The 20,101-nt window shown below is 38.2% G+C and overlaps 2 protein-coding genes across 2 annotated transcripts in view; both read right to left on the bottom strand.

Moving 5' to 3' along the window:
• The window catches only part of LOC134648813 (CKLF-like MARVEL transmembrane domain-containing protein 4), a 35,760-nt gene extending 22,832 nt beyond the window's left edge, over positions 1-12,928 (bottom strand). Inside the window, exon 1 of the mRNA XM_063503377.1 lies at positions 12,560-12,928. Coding sequence (XP_063359447.1) covers positions 12,560-12,712 — 153 coding nt within the window. The 5' untranslated portion in view covers positions 12,713-12,928. The remainder of the gene's footprint in view (positions 1-12,559) is intronic.
• Positions 12,929-16,634: 3,706 nt separating this feature from the next.
• On the bottom strand, positions 16,635-18,896 carry LOC134648812 (small ribosomal subunit protein uS8A). Its single transcript, XM_063503376.1, has 3 exons — positions 18,789-18,896; positions 18,277-18,574; positions 16,635-16,754 (listed from the first exon to the last, which is right to left on the bottom strand). Exons 2-3 carry the CDS (start codon positions 18,570-18,572, stop codon positions 16,661-16,663), a joined length of 390 nt encoding a protein of 129 aa, XP_063359446.1. The 5' UTR covers positions 18,573-18,574; positions 18,789-18,896; the 3' UTR covers positions 16,635-16,660.
• Positions 18,897-20,101: the final 1,205 nt, after the last annotated feature.

Below are 20,101 nucleotides of genomic sequence, written 5' to 3'. Positions count from 1 at the left end.
CCGCAATAGCCTGAGTTCAGTTTTACGACGATATTGTCCCCGTAAAACCAAACACAAACACGCTCTCCAAGTCCCTGTTATGCAACGATATTGTCCCTGCATAACGTGGCGGCACTTAGAAAAACACTGCGTAGGAAACTTCACTATATTTAAATCCCGTACTCGGTAACAAAGAATCTCCACAAAAGTCTAAGATCAGCTTTACGACGATATTGTCCCCGCAAAACTAACCACAGACACCATTTCCACGTTTAAATTCACCAGGATAATTCCAAGCGAAAACAAACATAGTAACAGTAGTAGAGGAACTTTGCTCACCGAATATTAAACGCCCGAGAACCAGAGTCACTGCTAGCCGATGGTTGAAGAATGAATCCATACCGGCGGTCCGCACCTGCCTTTTATACTCTTTTACTGGCGACATACTGGCGACATAACGGCGACATAATGGCGACATAACGGCGACATAATGGCGACATAACGGCGACATACTGGCGACATAATGGCGACATAATGGCGACATAACGGCGACATACTGGCGACTGGCGACATAATGGCGACACAATGGCGACATAATGGCGACATAACGGCGACATAATGGCGACACAATGGCGACATACTGGCGACATAATAATAATAATAATAATAATAAGCCGTGAAAGCCGAGAAGGACAAGTCCAGTAAGTACCTAGACTTGGCTCACGAGATAACCGCCATGTGGGATGTTGATTCGACGATCATTGTCCCGATAGTTGTATCAGCGAACGGTCTAATAGCGAAGAGTCTCGACCAACATCTTGAGAGACTCTCGCTAGGTGGTTGGATCAAGGGTCAGATGCAGAAGGCGGTGATCTTGGACACGGCGCGGATAGTCCGTCGGTTCCTCTCTCTGCAGCCCTGACCACCGGCAGCTTGGGCCTTGCCCCGCTGCTGGCGGCACCCTAGGTTAGGTTTTTTTTATAATATGTTTATAAGTATTTTGTATTGTTTTTGTAAGTGTTTTTGTATTTTATTTTTATATCCATATTATAAATTAACCTAACTTAAGATGATAAATAAATAAAGATAATAATAAAGGTTTTTTATTTCACCTCACAAAGGATAATTTTACAAAATAAACTTAGATAATGGCGACATAACGGCGACATACTGGCGACCTAATGGCGACATAATGGCGACATACTGGCGACATAACGGCGACATAATGGCGACACAATGGCGACATAACGGCGACATAACGGCGACATAATGGCGACATAACGGCGACATAACGGCGACATAATGGCGACATACTGGCGACATACTGGCGACTGGCGACATACTGGCGACTGGCGACATAATGGCGACATAACGGCGACATACTGGCGACATAACGGCGACATATTGGCGACATACTGGCGACATAACGGCGACATAACGGCGACATACTGGCGACATAATGGCGACATAACGGCGACATACTGGCGACATAATGGCGACATAACGGCGACACAATGGCGACACAATGGCGACACAATGGCGACACAATGGCGACACAATGGCGACATAACGGCGACATACTGGCGACATAACGGCGACACAATGGCGACACACTGGCGACACAATGGCGACATACTGGCGACACAATGGCGACATAACGGCGACATACTGGCGACATACTGGCGACATACTGGCGACATACTGGCGACACAATGAGAAACATTAATCAGAAAGTACCAGGATACCATGACTGAGGAAGAGGTCATTTGCCCCGTACCTATTAGCGATATGCAACCGACGACCAGTGATTTATTAAGACAAATGTTTACCAAAAGTACCAGGCTACCATAACCGAGGAAGAGGTCAAAAGTCGTAAAGTTCGATGCTACCAAGATCTATCCCTTTCACGCTTGCGTCTTAGAGAAAGACGGAGATATTCTCAATGACGTCTACGCACACATTCACAGGCAATAGTCGGGTAGTCAGTTTGAGTAGACTAAATTATAATAAAAGGGAACGCTTTATGGCCCCTCTACACGCACGAACCTGCAAGTGTTATTTTACTTTGAGATACTTTCAGCCTCTTTCCGAAAAACACTCCTGTGTGGAAGTATTTTACGTTCACCAGTAGCAAACATACTCAAAACATAGCGGGAAGTTTAAAATCTTAGGCGTTTTGGACTGTTTGTATTAACTCTGTACTAGGAGTTCAGACTTCAATACGACCGAACGTCACGCTGTCAATGTCACTGTCATTCTAATGCCAAAAGTTCACATATTTGGGTTAGTTTCAACTTGTGATGGTTATTTTACGCAAGTTATTAATCTAAATAGCAAAAAATTTATAGTGGGTTATATATTTAATGAAACCACAAGTGGTGAAATACGAAACGTGCACTTCAAGTTGTAATTGTGACATTATTCATTGGAATCATGCATGAAATACGCGACTGAAAGGGATTTTAGTATTCAAGGTATTTCTTTCTAGTTTGTGTGTTTTGTAATGAACAAATTAGGTTAATACTAGGTATGTAATAGGCATACGACCAGTCACATTGCGAATTTACTTTTCGCGCGTATATTATACAACGTTTTATACAGTACATATGATATGACCCTTTAATTTTTTTCCATAGGCACGTATTGTCCTTAATCCCGCCCTATGGCGGTAAAGTGGCCCCATATGTACTGTAAAATACTTTACGTCACCGCTACGCCAGGAGAAAATCTCACTTCCTGGCCAAGGCAAGACGTAAAACTTTAGACAAAGAGATCGCACGTTTATGGCCCTCACCTTCGGTTCGGGCCACAAACACCTGCGATCTGGAGCATTCACGAATTCACCTCCCTAGGTATGTAACGTATTATTATAGTAATTAATACTAGCTTCTGCTCGTGACTTCGTCTGATGATGATTAATAAAAAGCGGCCAAGTGCGAGTCGGACTCGCCCATGAAGGGTTCCGTATTTAGGGGATTTATGACGTACTTAGGTATTAAAAAAAACTACTTACTAGATCTCGTTCAAACCAATTTTCGGTGGAAATTTGCATGGTAATGTACATCATATATTTTTTTTAGTTTTATCATTCTCTTAATTTAGAAGTTACAGGGGGGGGGGGGGACACATTTTACCACTTTGGAAGTGTCTCTCGCGCAAACTATTCAGTTTAGAAAAAAATGATATCATAAATCGCCTAAATACGGAACCCTTCATGGGCGAGTCCGACTCGCACTTTGCCGCTTTTTTTTCTATTTTTGTGTGCAAATCTTAATGCGGTTTACAGAATACATCTACTTACCAAGTTTCAACAGTATAGTTCTTATAGTTTCGGAGAAAAGAGGCTGTGACATACGGACGGACAGACGGACAGACAGACAGACAGACAGACAGACAGACAGACAGACATGACGAATCCATAAGGGTTCCGTTTTTTGCCATTTGGCTACGGAACCCTAAAAATGATAAAACTATCCTATGTGAAGGACATAGGATACCCGGACCTCAAACTATCCCCATAGCAGGGGGGTGTCACTCCGCAGTTTAGGTAGATTTAGACTACATTTGGCCGGCGCGCCCATCGGACAGGCGTATGACAGTGGGCTGCCGCTCGGCGTGCACGATAGTCGTGTCACGTGGCGCTCGCACAAAATTGAAAATACACAATGGCTTCGAAACTTACTTCCGTGAAAATCAGACATACTATCTCCGGATAAAAAATGTATGTTTACATAATCAACGTTTGTAATTCCTACATATTTATCTTAAAAATAATAAATCAGTGGGTATAGGTATAAAAACTTGTCAAGTGATAACCCCGTGCCGACACTCACAGGTCGGTCATAAAACTGCGGCGCGCAAAGGAGATTCACGATTCGTGCGCGGTTATAAGTTTCAATTTTGCTTGCAGGCGGCGATATAGGTGTAATTTTATACCTAAATTTGACTTTTGTGAAGGAGTGAATTTTCTGTACGGTAGTACTATTAGTTATGTTATTCTAGGTAGGTACCAAATTTCATCTTAAGGTTCCGCGGTATAGGCCTGGAGAGGTAACAGACAGACGGACTTACTTTCGCATTTATAATAATATATATCTGGGAGACCGAGCAAAGCTCGGAAAACATAAAAACTCGAGAATGCACGTTTTCCTAGAGAAAAGAAGCTAGATAGATTTTTCGCCCTGAAAACCCCCATAAAGCAAATCTCATCAAAATCGTTAGAGCCGTTTCCGAGATCCCCGAAATATATACATATACATATTATGAATATTATGAATAAATATACAAGAATTGCTCGTTGAAAGGTATAAAATAAGAATATGCAAGAATTGCTCGTTTAAAGTTATAAGATTTACAAATGACATGACATGGCACCGACGTCGACAATGACCATAGACATAAAAAATAATTTTAGTTCTACAAAGCGCAACTAAACTAAACGTGACTGACTATAGTTTGCTAGTAGGCAGGTAAGTAGATTTATAGAAAATATTACATTCATTTATTTGAGACTATTCAGCTACTCGTACCTTTTTAGGGTTCCGTAGCCAAATGGCAAAAAACGGAACCCTTATAGATTCGTCATGTCTGTCTGTCTGTCTGTCTGTCCGTCTGTCCGCCTGTCCGTCTGTCCGTCTGTCTGTCCGTCCGTATGTCACAGCCACTTTTCTCCGAAACTATAAGAACTATACTGTTGAAACTTGGTAAGTAGATGTATTCTGTGAACCGCATTAAGATTTTGACACAAAAATAGAAAAAAAACAATAAATTTTTGGGGTTCCCCATACTTCGAACTGAAACTCAAAAAATTTTTTTTCATCAAACCCATACGTGTGGGGTATCTATGGATAGGTCTTCAAAAATGATATTGAGGTTTCTAATATCATTTTTTTCTAAACTGAATAGTTTGCGCGAGAGACACTTCCAAAGTGGTAAAATGTGTGTCCCCCCCCCTGTAACTTCTAAAATAAGAGAATGATAAAACTAAAAAAAATATATGATGTACATTACCATGTAAACTTCCACCGAAAATTGGTTTGAACGAGATCTAGTAAGTAGTTTTTTTTTATACGTCATAAATCGCCTAAATACGGAACCCTTCATGGGCGAGTCCGACTCGCACTTGGCCGCTTTTTAATATTTCGTCAGGTGACAAGCAAAAGTCACTAATTACTATAAAATATTAACAAAAATCAACCTTCTTTTCGTACTAATATGGTTCACTATGGCTATGAACGTGTGGAGGTACCTAAAGTCTATTTTTTTATTCGGTAGACTAAAATGACATTTCATAGTATGAAATGACACATGATGTTCATACTATGAAATGTCATTTTAGTCTACGGAATAAAAGAATAGACTTTAGTGACTTTTGCTTGTCACCTGACGATTTATTCAATGTGTAAAGACTAAATTCTAAGATTGCCAATATAAGCAAATCAGGAAGATCTTGTGCTTGTGAGGGTGACGCAATCACCAGATACGATCGTCCAACTGTCGACTTGCATAATTTACTCTAAACAATATTCAATGTAGGCAGCCATTCGTCGGAGCGCGGACGCAAACAATTACTACACAGCAACGCTTTTTTGCTGCTGCGATAACGCTATCAAAAATCGTCTCGCTCGGATTCTAAACTACGGGTACAACGCTCTATTGACCATGATAATGATATCCACTTGGCGAGACGTAGCTACAAACAAGATAAACGATGCAAAAAATGCCGAAGAAATCACGGTTTGCAGACAGCGAAAGTTATCAATTTCGTTAGCCCCAATTTTGCGAACGTGACACGACATTGAATACTTAGGTAGGATACTACTCAGCTGTTTACAAATAAGGTGTAGATAACCGTAAAACAGCGAATACAAAAACGAGTAATCGTCCATTTTATATGTCACGATTACGATCGAGTGTCAGCTGAACAACCATTGGGGAAATATACCATGCACGTATAGGTGCTAACCTAACAATAAATCAATAAACGTGTCATTCTAATGGCCTTCGTACAAAATTAATAAAGTGGCGTTATATAAAATGTTTGTATAAACGGCGTTTGCAGTGAACAAAGTAGCGGAATTTATCGCCCGTATATTATATAAAGTATGTACCATTAGAACAGAATTGGAAACTTTAAAGCTAATCTGTATCATTATTTAAATTAGTTAATATAAAAATATAAAGCCGCGCGCTGCTGAAAATATTTAGTCGTTGATACGATTGCAAATATTTTATAATTATCCGAGCTATGTAAAACGTTTATTTGTTGAATTGAAGACCTCAAGATCACATCGTCGTTTTTCATTTCAAGAAACTAGTCTACTTTTTTACCTCTGATTTTGAACATCTGTCGAAAGTCCAAACATCAATGACAATTTGTTATTTATCTCAAGTCAGTTCAAAACAGGTTCAAAATAGAGTCTGTTCGGAAAGAGAAGAGTCGTGAAATGTATTGGGCCCCATACATTTCACGACTCTTTTCTTTCCGCACAGACTGTAACTCCGCTGTGTTGGTATAATAAAATACTATTAGGTAGTTATTCTGTGGTGATGGTTAATAAACAATAATTTCTACCCTCATTTGTTATGGGCTCTACAATTCTCACCCCTCAATCGAAGCATTCGATTTTTGATACATTGCGGTTGCGACATACATATGAGTCATATGATATGATCGATAGGTTAAATTCGTTAAACCTTACACCTCAGTGTCCAATGTATCGTAATTTTAAATGCAACTACCGGTGACGTCCGTAGAGCTCATTACCGTTAGCTTAGCGTTACCCTCTCTACCCTACCCGCCGTTACGAAAGTTAAGATCCGATTCGGATATAGGGATCCGATAATAGAACGAACTTCACTTTAGCCAACTTATTTATGTGTACGTATTAGGGATTATTACATAAGTGCGACCCCAAGTGTGCGATGCACGATTGTGCGACATAATTTTTTTAACGACACTGCAATTCTGCGAAGTGATATTGTGCGACATATCACTATTCGACCAAACTATAGTCCGTCCGGTAGTATTTTTGATCGAAGTTAAATTGTGCGACAATATTACGGCTCGACAATACTTCTAGTGCACGACAGTATTTGTGGGTCTACGGGTAATTTATTTTTAACATGGTCTCAGTACTTACACTGTTTCTTCTCAAAAAACAGTTCCTTTACAACTGAACTAGACGGAGCCCCGCGCTGGGCGCTTTGCCCTTCGGGCATCTGAAGCTACCTAACGAACCTAATCTACCTATTGATTTATATTTCGCACACACGATGATTCGCTCAAACGGCACATCGTATAGTCGTGCATCGCCTAATAATGTTTCGCACGAACAATAGTTCCCACAAATGACATGTCGTACAATCGTACATCGATCGCCTAATCATACGTCGCACTAACAATACTTCGCACAAGCGTGTGTCGCACTCCCGTAGTAAAGCCTACTTACGTATTATTAAATCAGCGGAAAATCAAACTTTGAATTTCTGAGGATATCACTAAGTACATACATACATAGTATAAAACAAAGTCGCTTCCCGCTGTCTGTCTGTCTTTATGCTTAGATCTTTAAAACTACGCAACGGATTTTGATAAGGTTTTTTTAAGAGATAGAGTGATTCAAGAGGAAGGTTTATGTATAATTTGTTAACCCGTGCGAAGCCGGGGCGGGTCGCTAGTATGTAATAATTTAGATAGTGAGAAATATACATTTGTATGCGGACACGCAAACTCAGCAAACCTCTTTTACTACGTTTGTTACATAATTGTTTCTTTCTCCTGATTTATGAAGATAGCAATATGTTCTTAATTATAAACATGTTACTTAGGTACTTATTTTATAGAAATGTTAACATACATTACTTAACAAAAAGAGTCCTATTAGTGTCGGGAGAACTATGTTAGGTTGGGCCCTTGTTCACTATACAGGTACATTTTGTTACGTATCGTCGAATAGGAACCGTTAAATCTGGAATCCGATTAAACCTAGAGTGGTTATGGATTCAGAGATCAAGTTACAATAGAAAAAGTTCAAACACGTACACAAATTGTTTGGTGATAGGTTTGAGCTGCACCGGCACAGTGAACTGATGTTGCGGTTGGATGCGCGCACGCATAACGGGCCATCTCTTCCAGTTCCAGCAGATAACAATCGCCGTGAACGAACATTTCCATAGATTTAAAATAGTTATTTGTACAACAAGAGATCAAAGTTTGATATTTCTTCGAGTGTTTATTTTGAGTCCCGTGCAAGCGAAAGATTCTATACTAGATTCACGAGCGTAGCAAGTGAATCTAATTTAGAATCTTGAGCGTAGTAAGGGACTCAAAAGTGCACGAGATGTAAATAACTTTGATCTCGTGTAGTTCACAAAACTTTTCACCTCAGCAGTGAGAACATATTAGAGAACCCGAAAAATGTATTCCTTCTTCATCACTTACCTCTATTCACTCATGTTTTCTTAAGATATACCAACAATTAAGTTTTCACCTCAGCAGCTCGAACAAAGGTACTTTGCTACTTAAAAACAGTGAGCAAAATCTAATTTTGCTCACTGTTTTTAAGTAGCAAAGTACCCTTGTTCGAGCTGCTGAGGTGAAAACGTATTTATGTACTTAGATAATTATTTAATATAGTGGTACTTTCCTTATCTAATTCCTTCAATAATAAATATAACTTTAAAAGACAGCTTCTGCAGTAACCTACTCATTCGTACCCGCACCCTTTTTTAGGAATCAGCTAACATTATTCATAAATATTAATTCAACGTCAAAGAATGTTCAAAGAAATGTAAAATGTATGAGATCTTAACAAAGGATCATAGGTAATGTTTATCATTCTATTTCGAGCGAATGGATTTCATGACCCGTTTACTCGATCGCGGCGCTAACGGCTAATGCGACTTTTAACAAAAATGAAAGAACAAGAGAAGTCTCTCCCCAAAATAACTGTGTTATAGTAGACGTGTTGCGGAGATAAATATAACGGTGGGTACGCGTCGCGTGACATAATCTGAGATAATACTCGGTGCGCTTCGCTTGCTGAGTTTCGGCCTTTGATTAAATCGAGCAATTCAGATAAATGGAGATAACATTTTCATCTCAAAATTCGACAATCCGTTCGTTACGGTCAGATATGAAATTACGAGAACTCTTCAATGCAGAATAAAGTAAATTGGTGGTTAAATATAAGTATTAGCACGTATAAGTCACCATCCTTCCTATTTTATATCGTAAGTATGCGCTAATAAGACGGTCCTTGAGCTGACGCCGTTCGTGTTTACAACTCGCATGCGAGTTTACCTACTTAACATCAGTCATACATCATACAACCCGACGCTATGTATGCATACCTACGTAGCTGTGTCGCAAACCGTGGCGACAGCCGCAGCCGAACAAAGATGGGTTACCAGAAGAATTTCGTCAGTTCTACTCGTATTGTCGCGTCAACGTGCGTACAAACTGACTTTGCGTTGCGTAGCTAACTCCAACCTTTTCGTCGGGTAGTTGCACAAATCTCTGTTTTGACATTTTTCTGGGACATCAGTTAGCCGCGACCATAACCAGTGAAACCTGTGTCGAAACGTCGGTAAATAAAGGTACCTAATAAAATATATTTCGTGATAGACCTATACTCTATAAATGTGAGTAAATACTAATCTACAAACGACAAATGTTCTAAAGTCCATACCAAAGTCGGACCATCAATGACAAAGTGTGGCATGCCATTATATGAATGTCAAATTCAAAACGGTGCAAAGTTAGACGCACTATAATGATTATGTTTGAAAATAAATCCTTATTAAACTAGTGTTTCTGTTTACATCAGTGAAGGATATCGAGCGAGCTATAGGAATGAATGATGGGAAAATGACAGGTTGTCGGGGCGGTGGGGCCGCACTTGAGGCTCCCAGGCCGGCTACGCGGCTCTAGCCAAGCAACGTGCGACGTCATATGTCGACGACAGAACTACTTTCATTTCGGTGCTGAACCAGCTTTCACCTGACAGGTCGTATTCAAATAAAAAAACGCATGCACAATTTTAATTGAACGCTAAACATCACGGATCTTTGTTTCACATAGGAAAACGTGAAACCAATTTTTAAAAGGTGACTTTTAGAAAAGATTTTCTATCAGGGGTCTAAAGGGTCTTATAATATTAATTATCGCCTTAGTAGGCTACCTATGTTAGAGTCTGTGCGGAAAGAGTCATGGAATGTATGGGGCCCAATACATTCCACGACTCTTCTCTTTCCGCACAGACTCTACTTATTCGGTATTTATTCATTTGACATTTAACCTAATCGGTCAGTGACATGAGTTAATGGACCTTAAGGAGGCAATTAACACCAAGCTCAGAGGTTAATGATCAGAGTAGTTCAATCTACAACGTCAGGCGAGGTGCTTGACGGAAACTAACTTAAGGCATGCTCTACAAAAGGCGCATAATTAGTAGATTACGTAGCATGTATGTACAGTCAAAGAATTTAATTTCCGACCCATTTCGTACCTTGTCACAGATGTGTCATTAACGATGTCATCGCCACACTTTGTCATTGCAAATGACATGCAGAATTAGCGTGGTCCGACTCTAGTAACAAATAGTTTCGATGTTTTATAAAGAGTACCTAGCAGTTTTTAACTAGTTACTTACACTAATTTAAACCGTAAAGTATTTTAAACATTAGATATTTCCTTAATTTGCTCTATTTATTCGGTTATTATTGGTAAAAATCCTAAACAGGTGCGTACGAAAATTTATAAAACGATTTTGGAAAAGTCATTATTTACTCTACTCATTTGACACCATTAGATACATACATCAAATTTATCAAAAATACAGGATATAAATATCAGAAATATAAAATTATAGGTACACCGAATTTAATAAGAAGTAGATATCCATATCTTTTTTAGCTGCAAACAATCAATTTAATCTAGGTAGGTACGAGATAGGTACAAAAAAATAATGCACTTGGGTATTAGTCATTGCAAAGATTAGATATACCTAGTTAAGAATATTCAGTTTCGGATAAAAAAAATTCGCTGAAATTCAATATTATTGTTTTAACTGAACTATAATAAAGATAACAAAAAATACCCGTCTTCATATGGTGAATCATTAAGACTAGCAAGATAAGACAGAGCAGCATGTGCCTGTGACAATACATTGTATAATTAGGTTAATTCATAATTGGGCCTTGTTGAAGACTCGTAAAGGACCGGATAAAACAGCCCAGTTCAAAATGGGTATAATTAAATTAGTACGTAGTCGTAGGTTTATAAGGTATGGTGCGACAGTGCGGGCGTTATAGTGATGTCATCTTGATATCCTTAGCTGACTCTACCAAAGCGTTTCGCACCGGAAAATAAATAACTTTTATATCCAGCATAATTTAAATCAAGATACATATACTAAATTTAATGCAGATCATGACTACAACCACTCCAACATTCCTTAGTGTGGGTACCTATATCATGTTACCGCTAAATGTACGTCCGTATATAGGTAATACCTTCCCAAACAAGTATGTGTTTGTCTATAAGTGACTTTTTTTGTACGGTGCCCCCACTGAAGTACCTACCACTACCCAAGTTGTCAGGCTAATTGGTTAGAAAAGTGGATAAGTACTTATCATAAGGTACGGACTATTTTAATTTTCTGCAATAAACCAGAAAATACGCCAAGGACGACCATGTTGCTGGTAGGTGTAGGTGTGTAGTGTTTAGTCATGAAGTGAAGTCAGGTGTTTTGTTTCATGACGAAATCAATTAGAATTAAGTAGTTATAAACAATAAGGAAAACCGCGTGACATTGATCTGTGTCGGTTACAGTAACATCACAGCATAGTATTATTGAAGTTGTCAAAAGTATTTCTACATAGGTATAATTGTCTATCTTAATATTTTTGCTTATATTGATGTGTTCCAAATCATTAGCGGTGCATGCTAATTCTGACAGCTAAAATAACCATTAAATTTTCTAGATTCGCTTAACTCTAATTAACTACGTAATGTAGGTACCTATCATTTAATTGATCATGCCTGGTCATTTGTTAAATTAGCTCCGGCTCGTGTAATAATGGCAATTTTTCTTCTCTCCATGCTCGAGTGACCGAATATACCTACATATGTATAATTACATTGTTTCTAATAGGTATTGTAATATGAAGATATTATTTAGGTAATAAAACTTAACATAAATAAGGTAGTTTACAGTCTCTGGGGTGCGCCTGCACTCTGCTGTCTACTGACCTCCACAACTTCGAATCCAACCTACTCAGACTCAACTCAACGTCGATTTGCAACGTAGCTCGACCTCGATAACGCTTATGCGGCTTATGCACATTGTATATCTACCTATACATACCCAGTGCCTGAGACAATTCACTCCTAGTCATCAAGGATCATTTTAGACAGGTAAGAAATCACCTACGAATCATTATCGTCACTATAACCGCTAGCGGTCTCTATAAAATTTCTACGGAATGTCAAACCGAACAGACCGGTTTACTAATTAAATAGTAGCTAGACAGTTCACCAAGTTTTACAACGTTTTCTAATATTTCTAAAACTCACCAGTTCGATGATTTTCAGCAGGCCAGGTGGTGTTTTGAAATATTCTGTGTTAATTTTGATCCAGTCCAGCGGTTTGCCCTGTTGCTGCGGCGGGGCTTGCTGCGGCGTGGGTTTGTTGTGGTCTACGGTCACTACTGTCTCGGGAGCCATCATCCTCTGGGATCTTCAACGGGTCGGGGTAAACAAAGTTTTTTAATGTGTAGGTAGGTATATTTATCACAAACACTGACACTTGGAGATTAGCACACTGTGGGCGCGGGACACATTTTAGAGTGCAGCGCGGTACACAGTTCGTGCGTCGTGCGACTGGCGGGGAATGAGAATGGTCGCGCGGCGGCGGCGCGGGCAGGGCCAGGCTACTATACACTGTGACGCCACGGTCCGCTGCGCTGCGATGACGAACACGGCGCGACCAACTCGACCCAACTACATACACAAAATCCTAGCCTGTTCCTAATTTCGACATTTCACAACACAGCTTTACACAAATTCAAGTTCCATTCAATTTATAAAGTGCTCTACTACCTATGAGTACCTAAGGGTGTAAAATGAGAATAATATAAATTAAATTAGTCAATACGTAGCTTTATCCATCTGCTTTATTAGCCAGAAGATTAACCATGGTTCCAACCAGGGATAGATAATAGAAATATCGTACACGCGGGGTAGGTATGTCCTAAGACTAAGAGCTCAACGAGGGTGCGGAGTGTCAGGGTCGGCAACGCGCATGTAACACCTCTGGAGTTGCAGGCGTTCACAGGCTACTGAGACTGCTTACCATCAGGCGGGCCGTATGCCTGTTTGTCACCGACGTAGCATAAATAATAAACACTGTCAGTAGCGAAGTCGCGGATCGAAATAGCAGGTTTATTATGGCGCTTTGACTGGCGTGGCGCTTAACACGCACTCTGAAATAGAAAATTATATTGCGTTACGTATAGTTAAGTAGGTACGTATGTAGCGCTTTAGAATCGAAGGCTACTTTAAGAAAGTAGGTACCTATACCTACCTATATTCAAACCTACATTGGCCTTGAATTGAAGACTGATGGCTATTACCACGGAAACGGCTATACGAGTACCATGTATTGTAGATTATGTTTATTGCAATAAAAGTGATAATTAAAAACTTAGGGAAGGTCTTCTGTTAAGATCATTTGTGCTCCATTAAAAAATTCCACCCTGTATAAGATAGACGTGAGGGAAGGAAAGTTGCTAAAGAATCATTCTTTATGCTACGCTAAGTCAGCCAGTACGATGTGAGGTCAAAACATCTTACAAAATACAATAGTATATTACATTATACAGCTAGGGCAGTAAAGTAAGAAATGTCTTAGATTACATGTGTTTTAAGGTTTCTGATTCGACGAAGCCGGAAAGCCGGCAACTTCGTTTAGTGCAGCGGGCCGAACGTTGACGCTGTCCGGCCGGAGGGCAGAAAAAGTGGCTGTGACATACGGACGGACGGACAGACAGACAGACATGACGAATCCATAAGGGTTCCGTTTTTTGCCATTTGGCTACGAAACCCTAAAAAGACTTCACCACACCAGCTTGTAAAGGCTCTATGAGAAAGTTGCATTTCATCCACCAGAATTGCGATGTAAATTTTGAGTTGTTTCCTTATGTTGGCTGCAGCATAATTCGCCTAGAGATTAGGTAGGTCATCTTAAGATTTATCATATTATATGAATTCTGGAATAGTCCTCTCCTCGTGCTCTTAATATGTAATTTTAAATGTAAAAAGACAAAGTTCTCCACTTTAAACAGAACAATTCGTAACAATAGGTACAAATAAAACCACGTCCGTCCCTGACGTAGGTAAGAAACTTGTTGAGGTAACATTTTTTATGCTGACTCGGGCCTGCACTGTAAAAAAAGGTTCCCTTGCCCTCGTCATCGCATTGCCAATTTTAGGCCCACACTTCCTAACACAAACCATATCATTTGATATTTACCAGTTGCTTTTCGGTGAAGGAAAACATCGTGAGGAAACCGAACTAATCCCAATAAGGCCTAGTTTCCCCTCTGGGTTGGAAGGTCAGATGGCAGTCGCTTTCGTAAAAACTAGTACCTACGTCAAATCATGGGATTAGTTGTAAAGGCGGACAAAATGCCGGGATAACGAGAGGAAGAAGAAGACTTCCTAACACAAACGAGTAGGTGATTTTGTTAACATCCATGTTAAATAAACAACATATAATTAATTTCGTTCAAAAATAAGTTATATCATCAGCCGTTACAGGTAGGCAGTTTAAATGAGGTTATTGGTAGGAAGTTGTTACCTACAGTTAACTATCGGCTGGTTGAAGGCATGGCTAAATATGTAGTTAGTTTTAATCCCAAAAACCGGCCAAGTGCGAGTCCGCCTCGCGATCCAAGGGTTCCGTACAATAAGCTGACTCACGCTTGACTGCACATTTCTAATAGGTTTTCCTGTCATCGATAGGTAAAGAACTATTTTGTGTATTTTTTTTTTTCAAAATTTTAGACCCAGTAGTTTCGGAGATAAAGGATGGTCGGACAGACAAACAGACGCACGAGCGATCCTATACTATAAGGGTTCCGTTTTTTCCTTTTGAGGTACGGAACCCTAAAAATAAAAATAAGCTACCTTCTACTAGAAAATAACCGCGCAAGTTCTTTACTATAGTTCGTTTTTTTTTTAGCATTAGAAAGAAGGTAAGCGATCTTGACATGTCTTTTAATTGAAAAACGCTTTTTAAAAATGAGTAACTATTACGAAAGCAGAAGAATATAAATGATCGTATTAGATTCATAATTGTTACATATTTGCCATAATTGATACATATTAGTGTTTTTCAATAAAAAGACACGTCAAGATTGTTTACCTTATTTCTAATGCTAAAAAAACGAACTATAGCAATCTCATTGAGCTCAGTAGAATCTTTTTGATGAGAAGAATTTTGTGGTTTCCCGCAGTACATACTGTCGCCCTCTATAATCTTCGACTTGAAAGTTCATATAAACTTTAGACAATGTAACTTTACAATCTACCAACAGATGGCATTAAGAACACTGAATCATTGCAATCAATTTTCAATGTACAATAAAATTCTCATAGACAATTTTAATTTGAATTCTTACCATTTCCCATCATTTTGAAAAGGGTAATTAATGCTTACTCCATATTCGCATCGGTGTCCCGTCTACCACTAACCTCAACTCGCCAGAATGAGCTAACTTGAAAATCAATTAACCCCACGTAAAAGCAATCGTAAATGTAAAAAAAAGTTCAATCAACTTCTAGGACCTAGACTATCCCAACTCGCTCCCAAAACTGAGACAAATCTAACACACTTTAGTCTTCGAAACCCGTCAAGTTGTTTATAACCGCATAGAAGAAAAAATTAAGTAACACCCTAAAAACATTTCCCTCTGTCACGCTCTATACACTCTAATGCGGCACAGGTTTGGTAAAAAGGCGCCATTAGACTTGAGTTTATAGTCATGATTGCATTTCTACAAACTACAGGTACCCAGGCAACGTACTGGTAGGTTGAACCTACAAGGTCATACCCATCTAGAATGGAATGAAAGTTATTGTATAAGGATGCAGTGGTGCACTGGTCTGGGTTATTCACCTACTTGCCTAAACAAAGTATGTATTTATAGTTTTTAGGATGCCAAGCAACACACTTTTTTCATGTGACAAGTTTCTCAGTGTAATTGCACCATAAGACCTAATGGAACTATGTACTAGTTTGTCAGTAAACGAAACAGAATCAGTCAGTTCAGTTGTCAGTTTGTTAAGAACTTGTGTATATTTATCAGGCAATTAACTCAAAACATACATATTTTCTTACATATATAACTAGAGTTTTTTCTTGAATAAATTATACATTAAATAATGAAAATAAAGTTTAAACATACGGGGGGTATGTCTAAGGATCAGTATAAATCTGCTCGACAAAATCGACAAAAAAGTCTGTAATAAATATTCATATTACCTTTGAACATATTTCACTGGGTTTGGGCTGGGTCTGGGTAACAAACCCCTCTGCTTTCTTGTAGATTAGCATGTGGGTTGAAAATATGTAAATAAAACAATGGAGTACATTTTCTTCTCTATAATGATAACTTAGAAAAAGAAGCCTAGGATCTTGCCTCCAAGATGTTTCCTTCTGGCTTCCTCATGATCCATGATGCCACCGCTCGTTGTGAGAACAAGGTATCTGTAAGTACGGAAAAATTATAATTTAGTAACTATATAGTTTTTACAGATTGATTCTTAAGAGCCGGCTTAAGATTTATACTCAATGCTCAACATGTTCATGCAAAACCAGCACTTGTAGTTACAGACTATTTACTGTAATTAATTTTTTTTATAAGTAAATGTATGAAACAGCACTTACAATGTTCACTATAAAGTGGCATCAACTTGTACCATTTATTTTTTCATATAGCACAAACTATCAAATGACAGCCAACAAGAACTATTGGTGATTCGCGGTAGTTGTGCGGATGCAACTGTATTGCAAAAAATGTAATGTTGTGATATCATTAAAATGTTGTATTTAATCATTAATTTTTTCGTCCTTATTTTGAGAAGTATTAAATAAACTACTATTAATATTAAGTAAACAAACTAAGATTACAACAATTTAGTGTTAGTTACACAGCTTTACCAAGTTAAAATAAGGAAGCCTGTGTCAGCCAGGCAATAGATTCAATATAATTGACACCTAAAACATTAAAATTGATGCAGTATTTTATGGTGCTGTAGTTGAACATAAAATACAAGCATACATGTGAAAGAAAAGGCACAGTATATCATTATGAAATAAATAAACTAACTAAAACTATAGTTCCATATACATGGAAATTGCTCCACTGACAAGAAACCAGCTCATAAATACATGATGATGAAAGAAAATATATTTTTTATTATATTATTTGGGCATTATCAACTCCTAATTTTAACAAAATCATAAACATTTGGTTTTAGTACATGCAACAAAAAATTAATATATCCAAAATGTTTATAAATTACCAAAATAGAATAATGATTCATGAGTATATTAACCCGTGGAGCGCCCTAACAAGACACGTGTGCTAGTAACTAGTATAGGAGTTCCATACTACGGTAATTCTGGGGCGCTCCAGGGGTTAAACTTGATACATGCCTCTTAAAATTTAGACCAAGCAAATATTGGCAACTTACAAAACAAAGAGTTTGAATGTAATATACTTAAAAGTCAATTCAATCAATTGAACTCTCTGTGGTTGTATTTACACAAGTTGTTACTCCAAGATAATAAAATAATAACAGGGTTTTTATTAAAAGTACATTTGCTTGTACCCTGAGATAATTAAAGTTATAAATATAGGTCCACTAGTCATAGTTCCAATTGAGATTTATTATCATAACTTTACTCTGTTATACATACAAGTTAATAAAGATAATAAAAGTATGTTTGTATAATTTATATTTTATGTTATGAGGCTGTCAAATCAACGATCCAGAAATAAATATATAGAAACTCCTTCAAAAAGCACCAAAAAGAACCTAGCACTTTGAACAGATGATAATGTTTTACCTAGCACTGGGCCACAAGGCTATAACATAACCTACAGATGATGGCAATGTTGGCAATTGAGTTATCAAACAATTGAGATGGGATGCAATTACAATGCACAGGGTATTTGGAGTTATTATTAAGGTCGTATAAACATTATATAGACAATGTAACTTACCCGAACTGTCGGGATGGCAGGAGGTTAGTCCATCTCTCTATGTCATTGATCGGTACATCGAAGCGGGGTGAAATGACTCCACACTTGTTCAATCTTCCAGTTAGGTTTACGACAATCTTGCCGGCTCTGTGATCATCAACAATTTCGAACTCGCCGATGTAACCGTGCTTCATCATCACAGTCAAGAACTTGACGATAACTTTGGAGCAAGGCCGGATAAGCACTTGCCTTTTGCCGCGCTTTTCGGCATTATGAATGGACTTCAGCGCATCACTCAATACGTTCATACGCACCATGGCTGTAAATAATAAGAATTAACCGTAAGTTACATGAAACTTATAGAAAATCACTTCACAGACGCAAACGTCAAAACACGATTAGAGGTTATCTGCTGAACATATATAAAATTAAGGTTTCATGACAGAAATACTTAATCACAGACGGAGCCGATAGATTACTTTCACGAAATATTCATAATATTGGATCAAATGGCCGATAAATTTTCTGATTACCTAGGATTAAAACCCGCCTCGACTACTCGAAATGACAGGATAGTGCAAAAGAACTTGGTAAGTTTTTTTTTCCAGAGTTGCCAGTATTTTTCGAGAGGCGTTTTTTGAGCTTAAACTTTTTCAACAAAATACGAACGATTAGATAGATTATAATCAAAATTTCAACTCAAGCTATTTTCCATGAGTATTATAGTTGGTCAAACCAATTTGTCAGTAAATAGGAACAAAAAAAACTATACTCACCTTTTGATTTTGGTGCTAGTACTAGTGTAAGACAAATATAGTATGATTCTCTCTGTCTAAGTTTGAAATGAGACAGTCCTTTGATACATTATATTCTTTCATTTGCCACTCTTTCACTTGAATATGTAAGAGCGATATCGATATAGATAGAGGCAAATAAACGAACGAACTAACGAAGCGGCTTGAGTTGGGCTCGAGGCTGTAGTCGTGTGTTCACTGTTTAGGTAAATTAAATCAGTCGTTCATGTCTATATATAGTTTGTCAAAGGACTGTCAGACAAAATAAGATAATATATCCTTATAATTAAATAAAAATGATTATATAGCTGGTTAAGCAAATCTTGTCAGTAAAAAAAGGCGCAAAATTTAAATTTTCTATGGGATGATATCCCTTCGCGCCTACATTTTTCAAATTTGCCGCCTTTTTCTACTAACAAGATCTGCTTGACCCAGTATAACTTAAGGGTACGCGCGCACGGGCAAAAGTCGTGTTGCTGTCGCTCTCGTGCGCGCATCACGGCGAGGAGGCGATTAATTTGTCGTAAGAGACAAATAAGCATGAAATTATAATGTTTTAAACTGGAGGGAACTGTCACTTTTTTTGCCATACTAATTTGAACCTTATCACCGAGACAGAAAGTTGTTCGTACCAGACTAGAGAAAACGGTCCACTTGAGACAGAAAAACCAGAGCCCTGTGTCTCACTCGCACATGTTGCCAATGTTAAAAAGATACCACTGTGGTAGAAATCATATCAATATACTACTGAAATTAATTACCTTCTTATACAATTTTAGTGCTATATTCAGATTACAGTTCTGATAACTTTTAAGTAATTTGTAAATAATTATGATGTCAATATTATTAACTGATTAAACCAAACATGCGCACAACAAATAAAGCATTTAAATTTAACATGGTAGAAATTGTAGTAACTTTGAATATGAATTGGTATCCCAAACTTTTCGTGTATTTTCAAAATACGTAAATGGCGCCGCTCAGAATTTATTCGCAAAATATTAAAAAAAAGCGGCCAAGTGCGAGTCGGACTCGCCCATGAAGGGTTCCGT

This window comes from Cydia amplana, chromosome 6 (genome assembly GCF_948474715.1).
Source record: "Cydia amplana chromosome 6, ilCydAmpl1.1, whole genome shotgun sequence".
NCBI lineage: Eukaryota > Metazoa > Arthropoda > Insecta > Lepidoptera > Tortricidae > Cydia > Cydia amplana.
The sequence above is the reverse complement of the archived record's forward strand: the minus strand, read 5'-3'. Positions and strand labels throughout refer to the sequence as shown.